At 38.3% G+C, this 27,016-nt stretch overlaps 1 protein-coding gene across 3 annotated transcripts in view; it reads left to right on the top strand.

Annotated features, from left to right (window-relative positions):
* The first annotated feature begins 11,616 nt into the window (after positions 1 to 11,616).
* LOC130604591 (probable ATP-dependent RNA helicase DDX60) overlaps positions 11,617 to 27,016 on the top strand; it is a 44,024-nt gene continuing 28,624 nt past the window's right edge. For all 3 annotated transcript variants that reach the window (XM_057419219.1, XM_057419218.1, XM_057419220.1), the window contains exons 1-14: positions 11,617 to 11,989; positions 12,124 to 12,184; positions 13,864 to 14,041; positions 14,180 to 14,521; positions 14,982 to 15,089; positions 15,689 to 15,850; positions 16,707 to 16,865; positions 17,367 to 17,508; positions 18,599 to 18,760; positions 20,122 to 20,224; positions 21,196 to 21,311; positions 23,584 to 23,747; positions 24,738 to 24,990; positions 25,808 to 25,971. In XM_057419219.1, coding sequence (XP_057275202.1) covers positions 11,626 to 11,989; positions 12,124 to 12,184; positions 13,864 to 14,041; positions 14,180 to 14,521; positions 14,982 to 15,089; positions 15,689 to 15,850; positions 16,707 to 16,865; positions 17,367 to 17,508; positions 18,599 to 18,760; positions 20,122 to 20,224; positions 21,196 to 21,311; positions 23,584 to 23,747; positions 24,738 to 24,990; positions 25,808 to 25,971 — 2,478 coding nt within the window. In that variant the 5' untranslated portion in view covers positions 11,617 to 11,625. The remainder of the gene's footprint in view (positions 11,990 to 12,123; positions 12,185 to 13,863; positions 14,042 to 14,179; positions 14,522 to 14,981; positions 15,090 to 15,688; positions 15,851 to 16,706; positions 16,866 to 17,366; positions 17,509 to 18,598; positions 18,761 to 20,121; positions 20,225 to 21,195; positions 21,312 to 23,583; positions 23,748 to 24,737; positions 24,991 to 25,807; positions 25,972 to 27,016) is intronic.

The following is a 27,016-nucleotide window of genomic DNA, read 5'->3' as shown; positions in this document are numbered from 1 at the left end:
CTTTATTAGGGACTGTAGTGATTGGACAAGGGGTAAGAGGTTCAAACTTAAATGGGGAAAGTTCAGACTGGATATAAGGAGGAAGTTCTTTACTGTGAGGGTGGTGAGGCACTGGAATGGGTTGCCCAAGAAGTTGTGAATGCTCCATCCCTGGTGGTGTTCAAGGCCAGGTTGGACAGAGCCTTGGGTGACATGGTTTAGTGTGAGGTGGGGTTGGAACTAGATGATCTTAAGGTCCTTTCCAACCCTAACTATTCTATGATTCTATGATAAAGGTAAGTGTACATTTTTTTTGTGGTTTCTTTGGGGCGTATGGCAGGAATTAATGGTATGAAGACTGGAGAAGAACATGGTAATAACCTTTTCCTAATGCAATGACATACTGTTTTCATGCTAACAGCAAAGTTTTTGTGTGCAGCTCAGATCACTTAAAGAAAATTAGTTTGTGGGAGAGGCATATGCTGTATTTGAGGAGTTGTCTAGGCACAGTAATTCATCAGTTTGGCATCAACCAAGTTTTGTGAGTAGTTTTTCTTGATAAGCGTATTGCAGATTATGTTGGGTCAGCTGAGTAACAGAAGAGGAAAGATTGCTTTAAATATGCTAAGGCACACAAAAGAACCATATTGTGATTTTTGAGGGTGTTCTTACTATATCAAACTTGCATATCTTCGTTTGTTTCTGTTTCATCTAAAGTCCTATCAGTGATGATGAACATATATTCTTCACATGATGAACAGTAAGGTGTAAAAAAGGTCCATGAGTGAGTGTGTATAATGGCCTCTTTTCTGCCTAGTACTCTCCCTCCACAACATCAGTCAGGGGCACTGGTACTGTATCAGGTGATTTGTTGCTGTTATGTGGTTGCCCAGACCTAGAATCCATTCAGTTTGGGACTATTGACACTGCTTTATTCAAGCTATTTTGATGAGCTCACTGATACACTCTCGGGAAATGAAAGGAAATTATAAACAGCTTGCAGTAGCCTTTTGTTTGATCATTTTCTTGTTAATCATTTCAGTTCTTATACAAACCATCTGCTTCTTGCAGCTTTCTGTTTTGTTTTCAAGCTGGATCACCTTACAGATAAAGTTTCGTGTATCATCAGGTAACGTAGAATAACTGGGAGAGTAACCCTAGCAATGAAGTTGTGACAAGAATTAGCAGTGGGCTGACATCAGTAACCACCTAACTCAGATCAGCAGCTGCCTCTGGTTTATAAGACTGGAAGTCTGCAATGATATGGGAGACCAGGGGAAATGGTTGCTGCACATTTGCAATCAGAATATACATGCATTTTCATTTCCAAGTACATATGCTGATTTCTGTACGCATTGGGACATCTATGAGAATCACTGGCACCTGATTTCTGAAAGTTTCTTTCATAATGGGAAAGAATCTTAAAAGCAAAAGTATTGAATGTGACCCTCTTTATGGCTGGCTTTTATTGTTTTTTTTTTCTCCCCAAGGCAGAAGTGTGAAAGATCTAAGAATAGCCATTGAAGCAGTGAGAAGAATCCATTCACTGCTGGATAAACAACATGATTTACTGGAGACAACAGATTGTCAGAGGATTGCCAAATGCCTTAGATACTTTGGATTTGAGAATTTGTCAAACAATCTGGATTTACCATAGATTGTGTCTATAATTTTTTTTTCATTTTTCTATCTTTTCTATATTTATTTGCTGCTGCATAGTTGATACTCTTTCTCAAAATAAGTTACAATAACAATATTAGCAGTGAAACACTCAATAAAGACTTACTTAAATTGCAAAATCAAGAACTGTAAAGTTCAGAGATGCACTATTTATAATTGCCTGTACTACCTGTTGTAAGCAAATAATGAAATGAAACTTAAGATTGTCTTTCCTGAATTTGAGAAGTACAAAACCTCCATAGAAGTCCTCTGTAACAGTATTATAAATGTAATTCTATATTCTTTACAAGGAAAAAGTCAGGAACAAATTTTATTACAGGGAACTGACTCAATAACGTGTTACCACCAAGGCTTTAACCCCTACACCTATGACATTGCTACCATTTACAAATATTCCTAAACGTCAAGCATGGTGTGATTGACTGCATATCAGGTAGTGGTGCTTGATACCTTGAGATGCACTTTCTCTCTGAAGCTTGTAGGCTTTTATAATCAATTTGTTTCTCAGTGTCCTCCAGAAGTTTGTTCAGATTTATGTGACTCTCCAGCAATCCAATTCCATTTATGGGATCAGTAATCCTCTCTGTAAATGATGCTGTTGTTTCTAAAGTGCGACTACCCCTACCCCTTAGCAGACCAACTGCAGTTTTCTTTACTCTTTTGCCTAATTAAAATTGCTCCAAACAATAAAGGGTAAAATTCTTTTTCTGCCATTTAGCTTTTAACACTGCCTATCTAGTTACAGTGGCTGTTACTTTTTTTACTGTCCAGCAGCTTTCTAGTTGTGCTGTTCAGACCCAAAATTTTCAAATTACTTCACTTTCACATACTTCACTTGCATCAGAAAAGCTGAATGGTGAACAGAGATTAAGTATTTACTAATTAATGCCTTTCTGTCCCACAGATTGTGCTTTATTTGACACCTTTATCAAATAAGCTTAAATTTAATGCTGTTTCCTTTGTAGGTCTGGAATTCCACATTATTAGCTGAAGAATAGGTTCTACCACCACCATTGTGTTTTAAAGGCGTGTTAAAGATTATGACAAAGGAAAGATAATAGAGGTGGACTGCATTCTAATATAAGATAGTTGGAAATCTGACAAGAAAATATCTGACTTTATCACGGAGAATTTCAGTGTGACAGCAACCATATTCATAACTGTTGATTCAGGATATATTCTCATATGTAAACTATATAAATTGATGAACCCTTGAAGGTATTTTGGTCTTGTGCAAGCATATCACCTCCCTGAGAGAGTATTTCTACAACAGCCTTTGCCAAACTTTGGCAAAATATGAACCACAATCTACGATTTTTTTCTCATGTACTGAAAGATTTTTCCTTTAAAAATATTTATCTGGAAATATAACATTCATTTACCCAGGAAAGCAATATTAGGAACGTATTCATTGTGTTGTCTTTTTTTATGTTTTGAACACAATGTCTGAAAAAGAAAACAGCTCCTAGCACTCGATCACCAGTGATAAAGGGATCATAGTCCAGGACACCCTGTTCTGACGTTATTTTCACTGAACATACAATAACTTTTTGAAAAGAGGAGAAATGTCTTTCCTATGTAATCAATAAGAAACATGCAGCAGAGAAGACACATTCACATTTTATAAAATATTCTTTCACTACATTTGCAAGCTCAGGAGGGTAGCAAATGGCACCTTCAGGTGTATGCTCCCAGAAACAGTACAAAATTAAATATAATTGTCTGCAATATCCTAATGCTAACAAGTGGAGTTGCTTTGAAATTCTGTGCTTCAAAATGGCAAAATACATGGGTGTTAGCTCTATGTCAGCTTTGATTCTTGGAAGTTAATATGCAAATACTGAAACCTGCTTGAAAACTAATTCAGCCCAAACTCAGATACTGGCAGGGTCCTGAGTGTACTAATTGGTGTTAACTGCCCTGACCAACCTCATCTGGAACTTCCTCCTACACTCCCCAATCATGGAACTCCATTTAAGCTCCATCTGGTTGCAGCTGGCTTGTTTTAGCCCTATTCCTTGGTTACTCTGTGGGGTTCTTGGGTTGCCTTTGGTCGCTTTCTATCTTTTCTTGGTGGTGACTGAGCTGTGATTAAGATTTTTTTGCTGTCACAGCCCTGTGTTGCTTGTTTGCATGTCTCTGATGTGGCTGAGCTGTGCGGTTGCTTACGTTGCCCCCTGCTCTGCCAGCTTGGCCACTGGCCATGAGTGGCCCTGCACCTCCTGCTCCCCAGCAGCTGCAGTGATTGTTGTGGCTGTATCCTAATGAACTTCAGTTACAGTGCTTGATTTGGTTACAGCATGTTTTCCTGTAGCTGCTAGAAACATAAATGTAAATTGTGTTTTTCTTTAGGTACTTCATAAGGCTTTCCCAGTTTTTTGCTGCTGTATTAAATGAGTACAACACCAAAACAGAGAACTTTGGCTGGTTCCTATTGATTGATTGTAGTATGGCTGGTATGAAATCAGAATGCAGACTTCCCTTTTTAGAAATTGGTAAGTAAATTGTATAAGCAGACATACAGTGCAACTTCAACAACCTGTTGTATGGATTGCAGGAAGATTCGAAGCGCAATCTGTGTGTTTATGTGTGGGAAAACATATTTTTGTGTAATACCAGTTTGTGTCCTCCACCCAGTGTCCCAATAAGCATTTTGCTGCTGTTCCTGTGTTTGCATCTACTTGACAGCTTTACTCTGTGATAATCATGAGCTTGAAAGAATAAGGCACATTTAGTGTGGTTAGTCTGTGCACTTGATGCATGCGTAGTATAGGAGTAATCGGAGATTTCAGTTGGCTGTTACTGGATTCAGTACTATCTGTACTGAATTGATACAATTGTATTTTACTTATGGATAGAATTTAGCCCAAATTTTGGTGAATTTTCATTAGGGCTTAAAGCATACATGTTTTAACACCAAAGCTAATTCAAATTTTTGAGCCCTATGTGTTGTGTTACATAAATTTTGCAGCTTGCCATGCTGGCTGAGGAAAGAGGCTAAGCAGCAAAGTATAGAATTGTAAGTGTAAATATTTATTTATGTGCATGAAGTATCCCAGCCAAACTGGAGCATGCTGAATGTGGTTTTACGCAGGGTTCTTATACCTTTCAGGTGTTCGGATATAGCACAATTTGACTAATCACACAATACACAACTGACTACTAAATGCAGTAAAACTTTACAATGCAAGTATGTTTCTGCAGTGTTGTCATCTGTCAGCATTCTTGCTGCTTATCCATTGATCCAGATGTCCAAGGGGCTAGGATGCTAGCATTATGTTGGGTATCTAGAGGTAGTTTTTATCATTCTTGAACAGCGCTAGAAAGCGAAGCCCTTGTTTCCAGGGCTGGGCTGTCTTTCTGGTGCTTGTGGTGGGGTGGGTCGTGTCCCTTTAGTTTGATTTACTTAATCATGAACAATACCAAAGCTTCCTATAAAATTCCACTACCTCATTACATTGCAGTGTATAATGTAAAATAGTATATGTTAACAAAGTTAGTACAATTTCATACTGTAAAAACTGATTGATAGAGTAGCTGGGGCAGGAAATTTTCAGGGAAGTCGTGGGTACAGCCTTTTAAAATAGAGGTTTCTAAAGAAACAGAGAAATAAAACTAGCTAAAAATACTCCTGTATTCCTCTAAAGTTATTCTCAGAATTGCTAAAAGGTTCAAATCTTTAAGAAGCACCTACTCAAAATTACAGGTGGATGGGAACAGAGACTGTATATGCAAAGTGGAAAGATTTACCAGGGTGGAAAAGGATCTCAATCATTAAAACATTTGATGAAGAACATGGCTGAATTTTTATTTAATATAAAGGAAGACTTCATGATTTTGGATGTTCTTTTGTAACTTCAAATTTATAGGTAGTGCTCAACGCTAGTATGAGGAAGCTCTTTGTGTAGGTTAGAGAAGAATTGTGTGTGCAAATATGGTTACACCTACATTTTATATCATTTCTATTTAGACTTCAGAAAATGTCAATGCAGTATGTATGTAATTAAAAGGCTTGTAAGGAGACATGTCATAACCAGGATGGATATATTTCAGAAAATGCAGATAAAATTCTATACATAGTTTTATTACTGATTTTGAGGATATTAATGTGCTTGAAAAACATATAGGGAATCTAATTTCAAAACAGCCACATGAGAAAAGCATTCTTATTTTATGACAACAAAAACAACTTTTCAATTTGATGTCTGATTCCTTGTTTCTCATTATACAAAGGATAAAGACAGCTGCATGCAATTTAGGAATGATCAACAGATTTTATACCTGTAAAGTTTGTTTCATGCCCTTAATTTTGATACTGTATCTCAGATTGTCTTTGCTAGGAAGATATTTGGGCTACTGAATATAGACGATAAATGTTTGTTTTCTGTCAGTCATGAGGCTTTCTGGTAGCTTTTTATTCCTTCTGTAAAGCAGAATGAATCTTGTGCCTCTTCATATAATATTGTAGTTGCAATCAGTGTGAATTTTTAACTAATGTCTTTAGATATTATTGGGGCTTAGCATGTGTCCCCATCATGTATGCACACAAACACATGTACCACACATACATATAAACACAGTGGGCCATATAGATCAAAAGAGTTAGAGGAACACTGAGCACTCCCTGGGTGATCAGGAAGAATGCCCTTTAGTGGGGAAATACGTACACCTCTGCATTGCAGATCCCACCTAGCTGGGCCTGTACGCTTGGCCTGTCAAGTGGCTGGCCACAGGTCCTGTTTTTTCCCAGTTGCCTCCTACGTGGGCACACATGCACATGGAAACAGGTCTCTCTGTTGAGCCTGAGACCTTATGGCCTAGCCAGTATTTGACCTGGACTCCCCAGTAGACAGCTCCTCCTGAGGTCTTGCCTTAGAGATGTATGTGCCTGCCTCCCAGGCCACTTCACCTGCTTGCCGACAGGTCTGGCTTTATAGTCCTTAGGGACTGCACACTGACTTACATACTCTTACTCACTCACTCCTGTTCTGGTTACACAGACACATAGAGCACTGTGATCCATGGTCTGATGGCACTTGCTGGCACTCAGACCTCCATACCCATACTTGTACACAGAACAGGTAGCCTCTCATCCAAGAAGGGGATTAGAAGTGGAATTTAATGAGCAGACAAGACAGCCAGTGCTGATTAGGTGCAGGTGCATGACTAGACAAGCATTCTGTCCATCAACCTGTGTACATGCAATCCCTCTGGTTTTTCATGTATTTTTGGCATCTCCCTTCCCTTCTCCCCTTGCCCCTGATATCTCTCTAGTTTCTTACATTTGTATTCCTATAAACTGAATTGGAAAGCTTCAAAATCCAGCTGATCTTAAGAAATTGAGCTGAGAGAGTTGGCATTCAACCTGGAGAAAAGAAGCCTCCACGGAGACTTTGTTGTAGCCTTTCAATTCTTAAAAGGGGCCTATAAGAAAGATGGGGAAAGACTTTTTAGCAGGGCCTATTGCAATAGGATGAGGGGTGATTGTTTTAAACTAAAAGAGGGGAGATTAAGGCTGGATGTGAAGAAAAAATTCTGTACAATGTGGGTGGTAGAATATTGGTACAGTAGAGGTGGTGGATGCACCATCCCTGGAGACATTTAAGGCCAGGCTGATGTGGTTCTGGTCTAGTTGAAGATGTCTCTGCTCATTGCAGGGGGGTTGGACTAGATGACCTTTGATGGTCCCTTCCAACCAAAACTATTCTACGATTCCAGAACTTTAGCTTGTTCATAGTAACTCTATTTTAACACTAAGCAAAGATTTTTTTTTTCTTCTATATCAAAACGTGCACTTTTACTTTTCTCCTTTAATTTTCCGCTGTTTCTTTAAGAGACCTCTGAGAAATGTGGTGAAAGTTCTATGTCTGGTGTTAGACCAGACGAGCAGAGGGTTCCTTATGGCATGGCCTTTACGCTTATTACTGTTTGAAAGGTAATCAGATCATTACCGGATTTCTTATGAATAATTTCTGTACTTTGTGTTGGTGCAGTAAGGTTAATGAAAGAAATTAAAACATTCAAATGTATAGCTTAATCTTTGGGTCCGCAGTTTTTCCCATTCAGACATGTATTAGTTTTACCACCATCTGTATTGAATTTAGGGCTAGATTACAGAACCAGTTGAGGCACAATTTATGCAAAATTTTAATTTACGCAATAATTTTTAAAGGAGAGGGCTTAGCTTAGGATAGGTGATTCCTGGCAGCTTCTAGTAAGTGTTGGGGAAATTTTATTGTACCCCTTGAGGTGAATTAAAATACGCATTTGCACTTAAGTATAAAGTGATTTAATGGACTAAGCGTTGGACAGAGTTGTACTGCTGCGGTTCTACAGGGAGTTTGCAGAGATGTAGCATGAGCTGATTCTTTGTACCTGCATGCGCCAGCACCACTCATATTGCAAATCAATACTGTAACATTTCTTAGCTTATCACCAAGGCAATTGGTTCTGCCTTATATAGATTTGTTCCACCTCTGGCCTTCCTCTTTCTGTTGTTTAACCTGGTTCTGGAGTTAGGCTTTCCCACTGCCAGGACAAGGTCATTCCTCTGTCTCCAATTACTATTGCTGAGCAGTTAAAAATGTAATTTCCCCTTCATAAGGTATCTCAAGTTAAAATTCCTGCAGCTGTTTTTCTGTACTAAATGCTTGATGATTTTAGGTATTCTGATTGATGCTTGAAAAAATGGCTGTCTCCGATCCTCACCTCAAGCATCTATCTGTACCCTTTCTCTCTTTGCCTCATACGTTATGTAGAGAGAGCTAAAAGAATGTGTGTGGTGGGTTGCCTGTGACCAACTGCCACATGCTTACACAGCTCTTTTCTCCCTCCCTCAACAGGAGGGGTGAGAAAATAGGATCAAAAAGCTTGTGTGTCAACACATAGACAGGGAGACTGCTTACCAGTCACCATCACAGGCAAACCAGACTTGACTTGGGGAAAAGTAATTTAATTTATTTCCAATTAAAATAGATTTTGGTGGTGAGAAACAAAAAATAAAACTTGAACCAACACTTTCCCACCCTCCCCTTCCCCTTTGCAAGTCAACTTCATTCCTTCACTCTTGACTCCTCTGTCCTTCCCTGTCCCCTAAGTGGTACAGGGGGATGAGAGTTGAAGGTGTTAATCAGGCACCTGACTAGCAGTTTTTCTTGACACTTGTCCCTTCCTCAGTGCAAGTCCTTTCCATAGGCTGCAGTCCTTCAGGATAAACCTGCTCTAGTGTGGGTTTTCCACAGGCTGTGGTTCTTTCAGGACACATCCACTGTTCTGGCATAGGGTCCTCCATGGGGGGAGGGCCCACATGTTTGCACTAGTGTTCTCACTTCTCCTCCCCCACCTCCTCATCACACCTCTGCCTGAGTGGTGTTTTTGGTTTTTTGTTCTTAAGTAGATTTGCGTGGAGGTGGCACCAGGTTCCCCAGGAAAGTGTTTGATCTGCCTTTTAGTCAGGTGAATAGCAGACCTAAAATACACTTTTCTGAACTGAAATGCATTATCCAGAGAGACAGAGAATTGAATCTAAAGGTCTGTCTTCAGGACCTAACTGAAGTTACATTAATAACCTCTTGAAGAGCTGGGCTAAGGATCGTCTCCCATTTAATTTGAGGAAAGGAAATAAAGGGTTCCAGTTATTTCTCGGATTGTTACCTACCATAGAAAGAGAAAGTGTGTTGAGAGGAGGGAGTAGGGGCTTATCTTGGCTAGCTAAACAAAACAATTCTGATATGCTGGAGCACTGTGGGTGCACTAACTGTAAATGATAGCGTTTCTGGAATCTGTAGAGGTTTCAAAGGAAAGGCAGGATATGGAAAAGGCCTCTTATCTGCTTATATGACAAGTGTTACATGTCAGTTGTCTGCTGGCTGTCAAAAACTTACCTGGATTCCTGAGACTATTTACACATGTAACCCCAGCAGTTTTCTGTTCTGAATCCTGTACAAGTATCTGAGCTGAAGAGGAGCAGGGCTGATCACTTCTTGCCAAGCCAATTTGATATGTAAACTCGCGTTTCCTGAATGTTGTTTCAACAGCATGGGGGTACCCAGGTTCCCTTGTGAATTGAGGCTTTGCAATTTTAAACTGGGGGATAGAAGTCCAGTACTGTTCCCACTAAAGGTTTTGCTGCAAATGCTAAAAAGCAGTGTGTCTCTTGGTTTCTTTTTATAAGGAATTTCCTACTTTAAGGAAGCAGGCTGATAGAAGAATAGGTTGTGGTGTGTAAAGGAATAGAAATAGGAATTAGTATTTTCTCCACCGTATATGCAGCCAATATTAACAGTATATTCTTAGAGCAACACTGGCTTAGTAGCTTTGGACCATCAGCTGAAGCTGCTGTGATTGAAAAGCATGTTTTGGTGGCAGCAAGGAAATACTGGCAATACGCTGCAGTATCGTGTTCCGCCACGCAGTTCTTCCAGCGCTAGGAAACGAAACCTGAATTCGGCGGCCTCACCGCACCGGGAATGGAAACCGAAAGCTAGTGGTATGGGCGGCGGGGCTTGATCCGGGGCCGCCCGGCGGCGACGCCTGAAAGGCGGGTGGCTGTGGAACTCGGCCGGGGTGCGGAGCGGGCAGCGGCAGCAGGTACTGTCTCGGGCAGGCTCTGTTGGAAGTTGTATTTAGATTGCCTTTAGGCTGGGGTTTGGGGCTGAGACTGGGATTCGGATTAGGGCTGGAGTTGGGTTTTATTTTGAGGAGGGTGATTTGCTTGGGTTTAGGCTTGGTGCTCGAGCTACGTTTCAGCATGTAGAAATGGACAGTTCATCCCAGAATGGTGTTCTCGAGCCTTTGATGTAGCTTTTTCAATTTAGATAAGAAAGTGAAGAAAAGGCTCAGGTCTATTGCTGCCTTGACAAAAAGTACATAGGCAGGTACACAAAAGGTGGTTTTATGCAGCTGTATGTATATAAATAGTTACATTGTGTGAAAACTGTAAAGTTATGTTAAGCACATCACTGTAATATAGCACACTGTATAGTATTTTCAAAGTAGATAATGAAAATGTTTTTGTTTCTATGTAATTTTGTTTGGTGTGGGCTTAAGACAAGGTGACAATCAGAAAGAAAATTGCAACTTAGTTTTGAGTTCGTGAAATCTGAAAAACAGGTTGCACTTTAGTTTCTTTTGTTAAAGAGGTTATTTTAGATATCTAAAAAAGACATCTAAATAGTCTTTTTATGGTCTCAGGAAAAAGAAAGATAAACATATCTGTGGCATATGAGTATTTGCAATGGGAGATGCTACCGCAATGAATACTGCATGAGGCCATTACTTGAGAAACTAGGGAAAACTAAAGTTGATAAGAACTGATCTGATGTGGTAGGGGTTGTGTAGGGTATCCCCAGCTGCTTGTTCTTTTGCTCAAAGGAACTGAACATTGTGACCTTGTAAGGTGGGGTGTTATGCTAACAGTTACAGATGAGTTACTCAAGATTTGAGAGAATCCTACTCTTGGCAGGAGGGAGAGGGGGATAATCGAAAATTAATTAAAGAGTGGGGTTGATACCAAACAATGGTTACTCCCATCACACAATAAAGATGTTGTGGCATTCCTAATTGTGACTAGACTAGTATGAATGGTGTGGGTACTTGTGGGTTGTGCATTCAAGCCACTTGAATGAGGGAACATGGATCATTCATTGGAGTGTGCCATGTAGATATAGCTAATACAGCAAATTATGACCAACCCCTCAAGGGTCCTTTCAGGCAAAACCCAAAAGAGATACGTAATGCTCCTCTTCAGTAAACTTTAAGAAAGACAAAAGCTGATGTTTTCCTTATAACTCATAAAAATACATATTGAATTTTAAAGTGAATAAATATCTCAACAGGATGTTCATGAAATGCTTTCTTTAAAGTTTTATTCCAGCGTGTTTAAGAAGTAGATAGTGGCTGAAGCTTCAGAGCATACCCTGTTCCCTGAAAGTTATCTCTTGATTAATTAGAGTTTTCATCTTTTGAATGCCAAGATCTGTGATGGATTTCAAGAAAGCTGTTCATAATGCTGCAAACGAGAATGCTCAATATGACAATATGGATAGCGGGTGTAGCAACAGTGAGAAAACTGGCTTCATTCCAGCAAAGGAAGACAAAGAGAGTGGGTGTACAAGTGACATTGCTGGGCACGATGAGCCTGGTGACAAAACAGATGCAGCTGTTGAGCGAATGCTTAAAGAAGAAGAAGACAGAGAAAACGAAGCTGAAGACATAGACTACAGTAAGGCTTACGATATCGTGACAACTGAAGAAGTGACAGAGCAGGCATTGCAAACTGAAGGCGAGGAGTTCAGAATTCTCCATCATAAATGTGATTCCCAAAGTCCTGGTGAGGAGCTGTTACTAGCTTATGCTCATGTCCTTGGCTTTTATTGCAGGGTCTTAACTTTTGGCTCTATTGTAATTAATAGATGAGTTATGGTTATATGGTTCTATCAATAACCATGTATGTGTTTATTTTAGGAATAAGAAAATGTCTTGAATATCTGAGACTACACATGTGGTCATCCCTATCAAGAGCTGCGTAAGTACAGTGGGATTCATGGAAAGAAATTTAATAAATGGTAATAAAAATGGTTTCTTTGAATTAAATAGATATCACAGTGTAGTACCCCTCAGAGAAAGAAGCTATGTGCTTATCCCCTAGGTTTGTGGAAAATCATGTGGAAGCATGTTTAGGATTCCACACTTCCTCCACAGGAAGGAAGATTCCCAATGTAACAGAAAGACTGCCCAAAGAGTAGAGATTGTCTGCACATTTTGGGAACAGATCTACAATTTTATCTGTAGCTACTTATTTTTTTTTCAAATTACCTATCTTTCTTTTTTTTTTTTTTGATCATCTTTCCTCATGTGGTTTAGGTCTACTTTTACAGTGTTTAAAACAGTTTTTCAACAAAAATTTCCATTTCATATATACCTGCTGTGGTTTTGTATGTCAGTTCTCATGCATGATTTTCTGCATTTCCAGATTCTGGTTCCTTTCCCTGCTTGATATGGAAAAGTATTAGCAGTAGCAACATTCACATTGACAGCGAAATGTTGCCTCTGCATTCTGGAGTTGACTTGCTGAAGAGATTAGTATGGATTAAAGGCAGACAATTTACATGTATAAGATGGAAGTTTACATAGGTTTTCTTCATAGAAGGCTACTCATTGCATCAGATAACAAACTGGGCCTGTAAGCCAGAGGCTGATTTTCCCAGTGGAAAGGAAAGCTGGACCTTCCCAGGTGTGGATCCAAGGTGATGTGTATCAGGCATTTTTGACAGCCTTGAAGAAAACAAGCATGGTCTTACTGTTACAGTGTGGCTGTTCCCGTAAATGCATTAGTATTGTAACAGACAGTGTAGTATGTAATAGACAAACATGAGAGCAGAGAACCTTTACTAGAAGGTCTTGCTTCTTCTTCATTTGGACCTGCAAAGTTCTTCTGACTCCTTGGTTTGTCCTGGGTAAAACATTGTACCTATGGGGTTTGATGGATTTTGAAGAGCTGTAGAACACAGTCAATTCCCAAGATATATTAAAAGCTGCTGAGGTGCTGTCTGTTTATATTTGCCATCTCCAGTGCAAACGATTTGTTTCAAGCTTGAACTAAGACTGGTTAATGTAAATTTTATCAACTTTCATAGTTTTCTGAAACAGGAAGTGGATGAATACTTCTTTTAATTCTTTAGTCTCTTGAAGAAATGCATTGTGATTGGATTCTTCTTGCTATTAAGGTATTTTTCTTGCCATAAACATTCCTTGGATGAAGGAAGTAGTTGTCATTGTCATGATAATTGTTGATAACCCACTTGCTATTTTTAGCTGGAAACTCAGGGAGGAAGGTTCTCAAAATATATTTTGTGGTTATCTCCTGTGGGGTATTTCTTGGAGCAGACAACACTTTCCACATAAGCAGGCGCAGACAAGAGGTGCCATAGGAGTCACAAAAGCCTCGGATACTACATAAGTGTCATGAGTTGTAAAGGAGACAATTGCTAATACATTCAATAACTGAAAGGTTTGCAGGCTAGTTAGGAGTAACCCTAGATCCAAGAAAGATGGTTTGCTATTGATTTAATTTATACATTTAATCTTTAATTGTTTTAATGAACAAAAACATTTAAAATTTGCTAGTAAGCAAATTTCTTCTGTCTCATGTCCGTGACTTTTCTTGGACTAATGTTATGTGTATGCTATTTCTTTATCTTTCAGCTATGTCAGTCTGTTAAAAGACTTTGTTGAGTCTGAATTCTTTGTGATAGATGGGGATTCCTTACTACTTATGTTTTTAGATGAGAAAACACAATATCTGCACTCCTTCTATAGAATTGAATGCTTCCTGCAGGATTTCACTGAAAAAGGAGCAAAATATGTCATTGCTTTCTTCAAGGTACTGAAGAAGTAACATTTGCTATTTAAACCACTGCACTCCTTCAAAACCATATGCTTGATTCTAATCGGGATTAGGAAACTGCTCATTGTGTCAACAAATGTAACCAAATAATTTCATTGTTTTTATTTCCCACAGGATGCAGAACAGATGTATTTTCCGTATCCTTATTTTCTTTTTTTACGAACTGCATTAATAGAACACCTGAGGCATAACACAAGCATCACTGTTCATACAGAATTTTCCAATTGTTTATCATCCCAATGGGAGATTTTCCTGAAGAAAAGCTATCCCTACTTCATCATTGTATCTGACATAGGACTGAGCTCTCTCCAGACAGACTACTTGTCTATTTTAATTGCTCATTCACTGTCAAAGAAAATCAACGTTGTGCTTGCTTCAGGACAGGAGTATGATATTCTTAGAGTTTATGGATATCATGTTCAGAGTGTGTATAAGCACAAATTATTTTTTGTAAAGGTAAGTTACACAACTTCTTTGTCAGCTTGCAATAACAGTGTTAGTTCTCCTTAACAGATTTAATGAAGATATATCAATGTAATTATTTTACATACTAAAATTATAAAGCACTAATATGTTTCTTTACTGGTCTTGAAATCCTTAACAGGTAAGGATTTGATGGCAAATTCCTGCCCTGTTCTCTATCGTCTCATTTCACATTCCTGTTCACTTAAGACAAGATAGCCTCAAATACAGCCTTTTCCTGATCTTCAGTACCACATGTCTTAGTTGACTTGTAATATGCTAGACACAGACTAGCATCTAGAGCAGAGATGTGATTTTGTAAGATTTTATTTAGAATAGATGTTTCTTGAAGGCTGAAGATTAACATGTCTAAATTGTTTCTGTCTGTGGCTAGTAGTGACTGATGCATTGTATTTGTTTACTTTTGCATATAACTGACTTCTGCACTTCTTAGTATGGACAAGATCTGCAACGTGCCTATGGAAACCTAGTCAAGTGCAAAGAATCATTCATGTGTCTATATGGTCATTTCAAGCTGAGCCTGAATAGCATACAAAAAGAGGTAACTTGACCTCTTTGACCTTTTTTCTTTTTTCAGCTTGGGCTGGCTGTCCTCCATTCCTTTACCCAAAATTCTCTACTCACCAGAACTGGGGACTCTCTTCCTTATCCTGAAGTAACACCCTGAGTCTGAGAAAGTCTCCTTTATGCCCAGTCTTTTTCACAGCAGCTTGAAACTGTTTCTTTCCTTAAAGTTCATTCAAGTAGGAAGGTTCAGCTGGAAACTGATCCATGGGGTGCTGCTTAAGGGTAACTGGCTTGCAGAAGATGGGAACCAGGCCATTTGGCAGAAATCACCATCTGGTCCAGCAAGACGATTTTTTTTCAGTCCAGAAAATGAGGGCCTTGAGGGGCTGAAACAGAGCCCTGCGCAGCTAGGAGGAGGCCCCAGGAGTCAGAGACTGTCAAGGCTTTTGGTGCCCTTGAGGACATGACAAAAAAGGGCTGTTTTTACTAATGTTTGTGCCCACGTTTCCTTCTGTAATTTTCATGTCCTTTTTTAATCTTCTCTGGTGGATCTTAGTAAAGAATAAGACTTGTCCTTCTTTTTGTAATTTTTATTATAGCAGTCATGTGTTATTCATAATGTTATGACAACAGGTTCACCAGAGTGTCCATCTGTTGAAACAATTGTGGCCTGAAGGATCTGACATTCGGCGTGTGGTCTGTGTTCTTGCTTGTGCTGTGGGATTAAAAATATACAGCAACATGTTGGAAAATGCAAGTAATTCCATGGGAACAAAGAAAAAGCAATCAGCAAGAGTAAGAATTTTTTCAGATATCTTTTCAGCATAGTGACTATATACATTTTGCTAGCAGGAGAGGTGACTGTCCTAGACCTCAAGGTGAAGAGGGATCCAGATGCTTCTTTTGTTGACTATACTCTCTAAGTGGTCTGGTTTAGGTAATTACTGTGGCCACAGCTTTTCCAAAGGAGCATGGTCACTCTGTGGGTGGCACTGTGCCCGCTGCCACAGTGACTACTTCTGGGGAAAGCTTTACCTGACTAGCAGTTATTCCCACAGGGAATTTTACCTTAGAAGATAGTTGTGCTCATTGTTTTTCGTTTCCTAACGCTCAGTGGCATACTGGCTTTTACAAAAAAATAACCTTTTCTTCAAGGTAGCAGGATGTTTCAGAAAAACACCTTTCTTTCTACCTGTCATGGAATCATTTTTGAGGCCACATACTACAAGCCTTGTATTTTCATCAAATTAACACAGATGCAATATCAGTAGTATTTTGATAGACACTTATTTAGTGGACTACAAGGATAGCTAAAAGTGGATTTTTATACAGACTTTTTGCTGTGCAGTTGAGAAAAGAATACAGACCTATCTCTAGACAGTAGCCTTTATTCTTAAAATAACATTTCTAGTCAGACACACTGACAGTTGTTTTTGTCTTGATTTTCATAGTCATAGTCTTTTCAGAAAAGATTTTTTTTTTATATTATTAACTGAATGTTCAGTTTGACTTAAGTGAATCCACTAATGATGACAATGCACAAATTGTTTAAATATGTCAAAATTATTAGCTGCTTTAAGCTGCTTTAGAGGTGAACACAGTTAGTTTACTGAAGGATGTGGTCAACTTTTTATGTGTCATCTCTCAACAGGGAAGAAGTAAACCCTTATCTCCAAAAGAAGCAGCTGACCTCTGTAGAATGCAATGTCTTGCAGTGACTTTTCTTCTTCATATGCCTCTTTCACAGAGAGCTCAGATTAGGATCATGAAATCATGCTGGACTAAGCAAGTTTTACCATTAATAAAAATGGTATGTGTAGCACTGTCTTACTTCCCTTGTCATCGGGTGCAGTTGTTAATTCAGTTTTCATTTTCCTTTATATGCTAATTTAGTCATTTGAGGAGATCAAAGAGCATAATGTATCTGCTGAAAACAAGCCTTACCTGGTTCAGGAATCTTGTGAGCCTCAGTTCAGAGGGGTTCGGAGAATGTTTGGGGTAATATGTTATACTTGACCTCTCTTTAGACCTCTCCAGTTAGACAGTGTTAGTGTTAGGCTACTGGGCTAGATGGACATTTTGGTCTCATCCAGTATGAGAATTTTGATGGCAGGCCTTTTTCTTGTTTAAAGTTAGTTATTTTAGTGAAGAACAGTGAAGGCAGTTTCGTTATTGCAGAGAAGTCAAGTAGCAGTGTGTTGTTTTTGCATGTCAGCAGAACCAAGGTAGTTAACCCTGCTTTGGAGATGCTGTGATCTCTCCAAATGAAAAGGTGCTCCCTAAGAATTAATTCTTTGTTTTATTTTAACAGCAACAATTGTGTACGCATTTTGCTCTGACACAGCTAAGCAATACAAAAGATTGGAAATTGGATTTAACTTACCTGCCTGACTTAAATGATGATTCACTGCTCATAAATCTTGCATATTATTACGAGGTCGAATACAATAAAGGTATTTATCTTTGAACAGTTTAGTTATCTAATTTCAGTAAGCTGCAAAATGAAAATGAAACTGCTTGTACAAGCAAAAGTGAGCACAGTTTTCTAATTACCCATGCAATAATGGATACATTTTATGGCATAATAGGGAAACTTGTTTCTATAACCAAGTCTAGAAAATCACATGTGAAAGTGTCCTTCACCAGTACTCATTTAGAATGCTTTACCATATCTTATCTTTGATGTACCATCTGGACTTAAGCAGAGGAAGAGTCGTATAGCATAGGCAGTAAGAGCTCTGGATCACTGTTATTAAGTATTCTCAAACATTTGTTTTTTTTAGCCAGCTTTCTGTCTGTTTCCTTTTGTCTTAGTTGCAACACAGAATGGAAACCAGATACTATTCTCTACTGTCACTGTGACACTGGGTAATATTTTAAATTTCAGATGAGATTGATTCAGATAAAATCATATATTGGCTCATAAATACATGAATCTGGGAGCCGGAACTTTAAGAACACCATCAGGTGTGTTAAGATTCACAAAAAAGTTACAAAATCTGACAGAGCAAGGAAGTAGGGAAAAAGTAGCAGATGTTCTTAGCAGAGTAATTCTGTTTACCTGAAATCCTCTGGCATGAGTTTGTCTGATAGTAAACCATAACACTTTCTTTATGTGTCTAGTCACAAGATGTCCTGTATGTACTTCAATAAAGCAAGTGTAAAGGAATTTTTAAAGGAAATATAAATTAGGACTATGAAATGTAATACCTGTTATTGGGCACTAAAAGGAAAACTTAAGGTCCTACCCTGCAGGAGGGTGCAAGAAACTCTTCTTTAGCTGTGGACCTTGCAGATATTTAAATGTGATGTTTTTGGCAAAACACATCTTTTTGGTATATTTACTTAGTTATACCCTGGGCTATTAAAAACTGTGAATGCATATCATTCTGTTCTAATGTGTTCTGACGGCCAAAGACATTGAATAAGACTGAAGTCTGTGTCTGGTGCTGCATAGGTGAATAGGTAGGCTCTGTTTGAGGAAACTTAATTTTTAAGTGCCTTTTGTTTTTTTCTTTCCCTCTTTCTTGCTTCCTTGTGCAGGATTTAAGTTCAAAAAGGAATTGGGGAAAGATGTGGAAGATGAATACCAATGTTTATGGGACACTGTAAGAAAATTGGCTGTGAAATACTGTCTTGGAGATGCTTTCCCAATACGAAACAGCTCCCAACCATTTCTTGATCAGAAACATACGTTTTTTACAGGTACTGGCAACTCCACATATTAGAGAGTTAGAAGCATGATCTTTGTTGCTATCACTAAAAGTTCTAGCAGTAGTGATCTGATTTTATCCTGATCACAAATCTTATCCATGCTTCATGGATCCTCTCCTCCTTCCTTTCAACCCACTAGCAAAACTTACAGCTGATGCCAAAATGTGATGAGGCCTTATAGGTAAAATTCTGACTCTAAAGTAGACAACACAAGTGTTGTTACTGATTTCAGTAGGAATTTGGCTTAGTTCCATGATTGCTAGCCCAAATCTATTACGAAAAACATTATGATAAGTGTAATACAAATAATAGTAAAAAGCATTATAATTACTCATAATTAAAGTAACGATTATGTGCAGGAAGAATGCCTCTGAAGAGCATCTTTGTGTATGTTCATATAGGATTATAGAGATATTGGGCATAGGAGCAGCAAACTAAGTTAAATAAACAATTGTTACCCTTATGGCAGTGTCCAGCCATTACTGTAGCTCACATTACAAGCCTTGAGGATTGTAGAAATGTGACTTGCCCATAAGTGTGTTAAACTAAACCACTATCCTTTTTAATAGCCTGTAATTGGGGAACTGCAAAGTTGACTCAGATTGTTTTCTTCCCTCACTTACGAGATCTGTTCTGAACATCTGAAAGGAGTAGATGGAGATTTTTGCCTGATATCTGACATTTCCTGAGAACCAGTTTAGTTACAACCTTCAAAAGTCTGGTTTCATCTTTAGAAGGAAATTCAGTAGAAGCTGGAATATATATTACTGAAGTTTGTGGGTATTCTTCTGCTAGTTTCAAAGTGGGCAAAGTGGACTCAGTGGGCAAAAAAACACCAAGTTTCTTTGTTATCTTTGGGATATTAAAACCTCTTCTGGCACAGCATTTGTGTTGCCCATTTCTGTGCTTCTTTTGGATGCCTTGGAGACTGAAGTTGTGGCTAGACTTCAAATGTGGGAAGGATGAACAATGCTACCTGTCATCTCCAGTCATCTAATGCAAGTGCTTTTGAAAGTGCATACATATTTAGGAGACTGTGGTCTTTATGGAATTAGTGCAGAAAGTAGATGCCTGTGAGATGGGATGGGTTATAGCATTCAAAATGTTAGTGTGTCTAAAATGGATTATGAGAATATCTGCTTGGAAGCATAATGATGTCTGCTTCTTTTTTCTTCCCATTCTTGAGAAGAAACAGAAAAAAGGGGAATTAGTGAAGTGCTGCTCCCTTGTAGCAAATTTTGCTTTATAGACTTTATAATGTAACTTGACAGAATTTTCAAGTATGATATGCAATTAGATGTATTCTTAACTAAACAATTTTTTTTTTTTTTTTTTTTTTTAACACTGTAAAGTGTATGACAGAAAAATTCCCAACATTGGACTAATCTCAGTGAAATCTGATCTTGTCGAAGTTTATGCTGGGGATGTTTTGAAAGACCTACCTGTTTTAAAAAGGTACATATAGGAGTTTTATTCTAGTGAAATAACATTACACGCACTTATTTTCTGCTTCCCTGCACTTTACATCCATATTATGCTCGATTTGCACAAATGTAGAAGTGCTTTTGCTATGACTGGGTAAAATTTCACATTTACATGTACTGCTGTAAATATTAACAGATTCAGAACAAGAATGGAGAAGAGTCAGTATGTCCGTTTTTTCCCATACTGTTATTTGCGTTATATTTTACATTAATATTTTACATTATTTGACTCTTATTTTACATTTTGTAACTGTTTTTCTAAATGTACAGTTCATCTGTGAAAGGTCTTATTCTAAATTGCAAAGTTCAGATTGATTTCAGGAAAAGACAAACGTTAAATAAAAATACTGGAAAAGAAGAAGAGATTATCCTTTGCACTTGATCTCCTGCTTGTGGAACTGGTTTCTGTGCCGCACAATGGGTGTTGTTTACACAGCATGCACGTTATCTAGTTGCATTCTGTGATTGATCTGTATGAAAATAAGTGACAAACTGGGGTTTTGCTTTGTTTGTTAGTAATTATTTCTGAAAAACTGAGGGAAGACAAGCCCTAGAAAGCTGAGTAGTATTCAGGGATCACCGTTTCCAAGCTCAGGAGCAATGCATCCTGACAAAGAGGAAGGTTGCCCAGAGAAGCTGTGGATGCCCCATCACTGGCAGTGCCCAAGCCCAGGATGGGGTCTTAGAGCAACCTGGTCTAGTGGAGGGCATCCCTGCCCACAGCAGGGAGTTGGAACTGGATGATCTTTTCCAACCCAAACCATTCTATAATGTCAATATATTGACACAATATATTTAGAATAGAATTAAACTCTGCATTGGTTTTCTGCTGCAGTAAAATTGTCTTTTGATAAATACACTTTTTTAATGCTTTGAATGTTTTATCAGAGATGCCAGAAGACACTTGTAGTTTATGCTCTGTTTAACGTTTGTGTATTTTAGCAACGATCCTGCAGTTACTTCACTTACTAAATACAAGGAATTTGATGAGCTTCGTCACTGGCATTCTGGCAGACCTTTGACTGAGGAATATGAGCGAGTATGTTGCACTGCTGATGGTAAGAAAAACTAACACAAAACCCATGTGTCTGTGTTGGCTAGAACAATATTGTGAAGGTTATTGTGGTTTTGGAAAGGACTTCTCATTTCAGATAATATTTGCAGCTCTACAAATACTTGCCAAACCAGAGCTACTGCTATAACTAAATGCTGATGTGCCTGTGCATTGTCTATGCATTGTGTATTATGTTAAATAGGTCTAACAAATATAACAGAATGAGCACTTGGGCTAAGATGCTCATGATACATTCCCTTTTGCTTGTAAAATGCATCACAGATTTATATAAGCAAACTATAGACATGTGGAGTTTAATGTTTAAATATATGGTTTGGGTAATGCTTAGTAAGCACATCCATACAGATGCAAAACCTGCTCAAATGTTTGCACAGTGCCTGCATAGCCAATCTTATCTTCTGAGAACAGAATTAAAATAAAGAAAAGAAGTTGTGGTTTAACCCCAGCCAGCAACTAAGCACCACAGAGCCACTTGCTTACTCCCTGCAATGGTGAGATGAGAGAGAGAATCAGAAGGGGAAAAGTAAGAAAATTTGTGAGTTAACAACAGTTGAAGACAGTTAAAGCAAAGGCCACGTGTGCAAGCAAAGAACACAAGGAATTTGTTCACATCTTCCCATGGATTTCGGGTGTTCAGCCATCTCCAGGAGAGCAGGGCTCCATCACGTGTAACAGTTACTTGAGAAGACAAATGCCATCACTCCAAACACCCCACCACCCTTCCTTCTTTTTCCCCCAGATTTATATGCTGAGCATGGCACCATGTGGTATGGAATATCCCTATGGTCAGTTGGGATCAGCTGTCTGGGATATATCCCCTCCCAGCTTCTTGCGCACCCCTAGTCTCCTCGTTGGTAGTGTGGGGTGAGAAGCACAAAAGGCATTGACTCCGTAAGCACTGAACATGAGCAACTAAAACATCCCTGAATTATCAACACTGTTTTCAGCACAAATCCAAAACACAGCCCCATACTAGCTACTGTGAAAAAAATTAACTGTATCCCACTGAAACTATCATGGAAGTAAATAAAAGTTGTTTGTATTATGATTTTTCACGTTATGCACTACAGTTCACTGTAAATGTTTTCCAGGTTGTGATGCTAAAATCATGGACTTAGCTTTTACCTGAATATGCACATGAAATGAAGTATCTGATACTGTATGTACTAACAAGTACACAAAACTTTCTCTCAAAGATGTTCCTATCATGTATTGCGTCATATGGTGATTTAAACTGTGAAAAACCTACCAGGGTTTGAGAAGTCATGGATTACTGTTGGTAGTTCCAGTACTACTTATGGTTTTCATTCAGTGACTTAGAAATGTTGTTTCCTGGTGGGCATTTTTACCACTTGACCTGTGAAATCAGGGTTCCATCTGCTCATCGTTCTGACTGGATGAATTTTTGCCTTCTTCTGTGCACTGTGATTTCATTGGGAAGTTTGGAGAGCATAGGCTGTGAAATAGTAGTTAAAGCACCTTCTGTAACATTGGAATTGAAGGTTTATGTCTATTCATTCTAGCTGAAGAGAGGGCCCTCTCTCTCCTGTGCCTTGCGTGTATGTGCTAAATGCTGGCATGTATCACCTCAGTGTGTCTTACGAGAAACAGGAAGATCAGAAACCAAATTATCATTTTGAATTTTAGGGCAGAGAGAAGTACCTAGGCTTGAGTGTGGAAGTATGATAGAATCATAGAATCATAGAACAGTTAGGGTTGGAAAGGACCTCAAAATCATCTAGTTTCAACCCCCCTTGCCCTGGACAGGGACACATCACCCTAAACCTATGTGCTCAATTCAGTATCTATCTTCCATTGGCTAGCATAATTGTTCTTCCAGCAGCTTTATTTATGCTCTGATGATGGACTCTTGCTTTCATGGTGAAGACTTCACTTTCTGATCATCTGAATTGCCTTCAGAAGACACGTTTCTATTTTCACAGACTGTGTGAGAAGCCTAGGCATTTTTCTCAGTTATGTCTTTCCAGGCACCCTGCTTGTGAAGTTTTTCAGTATTTTAAGCCTGTGCCTAATGTAGTTTGAATTTGAGTCTGTTGCTTGTCTCTCAAATAATTCAAAGTACTGTTCAATTTTAGTGAGTCTTAGTTGCCAGCCTCTTTCAAAATGTGGTTTTGGCCTTTAGGTCAATGAGGAAATTTTAGGAAATTTATCCATCGCCCAAATATCGTTTCTTGGAAATAGATTAGGCTGCAATTTTGTCAGAGCATTTCCCAATCAATTACATTTGTTTGCAGCGAAATCCAAAGATCCAGCAGAAAGAAGACAAATTCAGAAATTACAGGCTTTTCGTCATTTTTACGGAAGCACTTTGGAAGACACCGCTTCGAAACTTATTGTACATCAAGAGGATGTGTCAGGGAGTGCTAATGCTGCTATCAAAAAGACACAAAAGAAGCATGTGAGTATATTCAAGTTGCCCTTTCCAATCTTTTTTCTCTTATTCAGGAAGGGATTTCTACTATGATTACCACAGTTGAAGTTTTATGTTCTCAATGCACTGGGAGTTCTTAGTTGAAGAGGTTTAAATTGCTTTTGTAGTTCAAATTTAATTAGCTAATTGGCGAATGTATTTCTGTTCCTATTTAGCAATAGTCATGAGTAATTATATTTTATCAGGCACAAGTAAATAAAAAACAAATAAATAGATAAGAACTCTGTAAAGGCTGAGAGGTTTTGGCTCATGGCCAATATAATGTGGAGTGAAAGAAAATGAAGTTAATGAATATAATTTTACTGTAAGAAACTGTTGAGGAATACAGGAAGAAACATTATCCAGTCATTCATTTCCCTGCACTATTTGGAAACATTCTCTGTGAAAAATCCTGTGGATACTGCAATTAATCCTAACTAGGTGAACATTTTCAGACATCACAGGGTATGTAGAATGTACTTGCATACTCATGAACAACAAATACAGAGCAAGAGTAACTTGAGTACTATTTCATAATAGCCTGTACTATGGATTATAGATTATGGGCTGTCAAATTACCTGTAAATCTGTATATAAAATAACTTTAGCTGCAAGTCAGGTTGAACTCTTAATTTTATTTAATTTATTGGAAAGCATCTCAATACAATGAGAATTACCTATGTATAAATTAAGACAACTGCTATTTGATTTTTCCAGATTTGTGCTTTTTTTATGCAATTTCTGAAGCTTTATACTGACTTAAAATTAAGCTTTTTTGAGGACCATATATTGGGATTCAGAAATTGTACCTCCTTCAAAATGAAGTACTACTTTAAATGATTCACAAAACACAATGAATCACACAGATTAATTGAAAACTGTAATGTACCTGCTATGATTGAGTTTATGAATTAGCTTTTTTAGATGATACTTGCACACAGTGATGATTATTCTAAATAATTTCATGTTATTGGACAGAAAAGTAAAGCAGAAATAATTGCAGAGGAAAACAACAGGCGACTAAGAGCTAAAAAAGAAAAGAAAGAAGAGGAGCAATGGAAAGCCTTGTGTATAAGAACTGAAAAAGAAATAAAAGCAGATGTGACTGGTGGAATAAATAATTTGGAGAAGCTTCTCAAGACCCTTAAAAGTAAATCTGTGAAGTTCAGTGTAGAAATGACAGGACTGTCTGCCTGTTTAGAAGTGTGGAAGGAACACTGCAGAACTCAAGGTATGATAGCCAAATTAATGTTCATTATTCAGCTTCCATTCCCTTTCACCAAGAGTGACTGACTTTGGACATTCTCAGCTGGAATAAAGATGTGTAAATACAGCCCTCTTTCAGTAGCATGGAAGGTGGTTTTAACAGGCTCTGGTCCACTTTTGCAATTTGAAGATCCTTTGAGTCAGCTGTAAAGTAGCCAATGAACTTAGATTGTAGATATTTTTCTGTTTTGCTTTGTAGACATTGCATACATAATTAATTTTATTGTATATATCTTTAATGATTACGTATCATGCACACTAAAATGCATCTATATTGCAGTAGACTAGTTAGCTGAGGTGGTTAGTTTACAGTCTGATGACAATGTGTATGGAAATCTGTACTGCTGTGGTTCGTGGCCTCCTGTTTCGCCAGAATTAACCTGTTCAGTCCATACACTCAGTCAGGAGGGTCCAAACACACACTGCTTTATATGTGTTGGGGGAGCATTGTAAACACTGGAGTGAAATATGTTGCTAATAAGATTGACAAATGTGTTGGTCAGGAAGGTGAAATGGGGTAGCTCAGTTATTGCATAGATGTCAGAAGTATGACTTCCTTTTATAGCTGAGTGTGCAGAAGCAGATAGAATTATTTGGGTGGTTGGTCTTCGGTAGCACTGCTTTTTAGAGGTGGGTAGTCTTTAAATAAAATTCATTTTTTTAATTGTCATAAATTTGGTTGCATGGATGAGGTCTGTCCTAAAAATACCTCATATTAGAAAATTCTCAGTGATAGGATCAGCTTCCAAATAACTGTAGATTTTGTTTTTTTTTTTTTAAAGGCAACAAAGAGAAAGATTTAGGCAAAGCTGTTCAAGTCATGAGGAGAATTCATATTCTCCTTGAAAAATACCAAGATATGTTGGAGAAACCGCATCTAGAAAAGCTGACCAAATGTCTTAGATATCTTGGATTTGAGAATTTGGCATGCTCCCTATATGGCCAGGTAAGTTTATAGACTGTAATGATTCTCCTATAACAGGATCTGTAGCTGAATATCAATAGTGTTTTCTGAAACATTTGAGTATAGAAGATCTTTATTGAGCTTATTTTATTTTTTCATTGTGCCGTAGATTTGGGAATATCTATTCTTGCTTCAGATAGTAATCATCTTTAGTTCCATGGATCATTGCTCTCCTTGATGTGGGAGCTAGCTGACACAATAGAGCACTTCCCCTTTAGTAAACAGAACTTTATATGGTTGCAAGATTAATTTGCAGCCATTGAAACAAAACCTTTCATACAAACAGGCATTAAGATTTGCTCTATGTTATGTCTGCCTGAGGCCTTAGACATCTGAGAGGTACCTGCTGTTCAATTCATCACATCAGCTGAACTCTGCATGTTAAAAATAACTCTTAAAGCTAAGTGATGAGCAGCTGCTCTCTAACTGCCCAAAATGTGCTACTCTAGAGAAGGAAATCTTTGAGGCTGCAGTAGCTGAAAACTATTTTGTTTGTTGTTATGGTATTACTGATCACCTCTGAAGGAAACAGTTTTAGATGCTACATTGCTTGTCCTTCCTAGTACAGCTGAAACCACCAGCAGCTATACTGAATGTGGCTCAGAAGTAATTTCTCTAAGTATTGACTTTATGCTTTTCTACATGTTAGCAACCTGCCCACTGGCTGATTTAATGCTAAAAGTGGTTTGATACCTTTGTGTGTAGATGGGATGTTGATAGGGAGAGAGGATGCTTAAATGGCTCTCAGGCAGAGAGCCTCTCTCACAACCTGCAGAATATGAAGGCAGTAGCAAAAGGAAGGAAAAGTGCAGTGAACTGTCAGACTAATACCAATCATTTCAGTGTCTCATTTTTCAGGCACAGTAGAGTTCAGAATTTTTGGAAGCTTGTTTCTGAAAAGTGTTTATCATCCTTCCTTGAGGATCAGGACTGAGGTGAGGGAGGTGGTGATTTTCTTGTAAGAAATTTTCTTCTTTTTAGGAATGGAAATTATTTTTCTCTTTTTCTATGTAAATTCAGCTAGTGT

This window comes from Pezoporus wallicus, unplaced genomic scaffold (assembly GCF_028554395.1).
Source record: "Pezoporus wallicus isolate ANWC-B61680 ecotype Strahan unplaced genomic scaffold, APGP_CSIRO_Pwel_v1 contig_2384, whole genome shotgun sequence".
Taxonomy (NCBI): domain Eukaryota; kingdom Metazoa; phylum Chordata; class Aves; order Psittaciformes; family Psittacidae; genus Pezoporus; species Pezoporus wallicus.
Note: the sequence above shows the minus strand (reverse complement) of the source record. Positions and strands in the feature narration are given on the sequence as shown.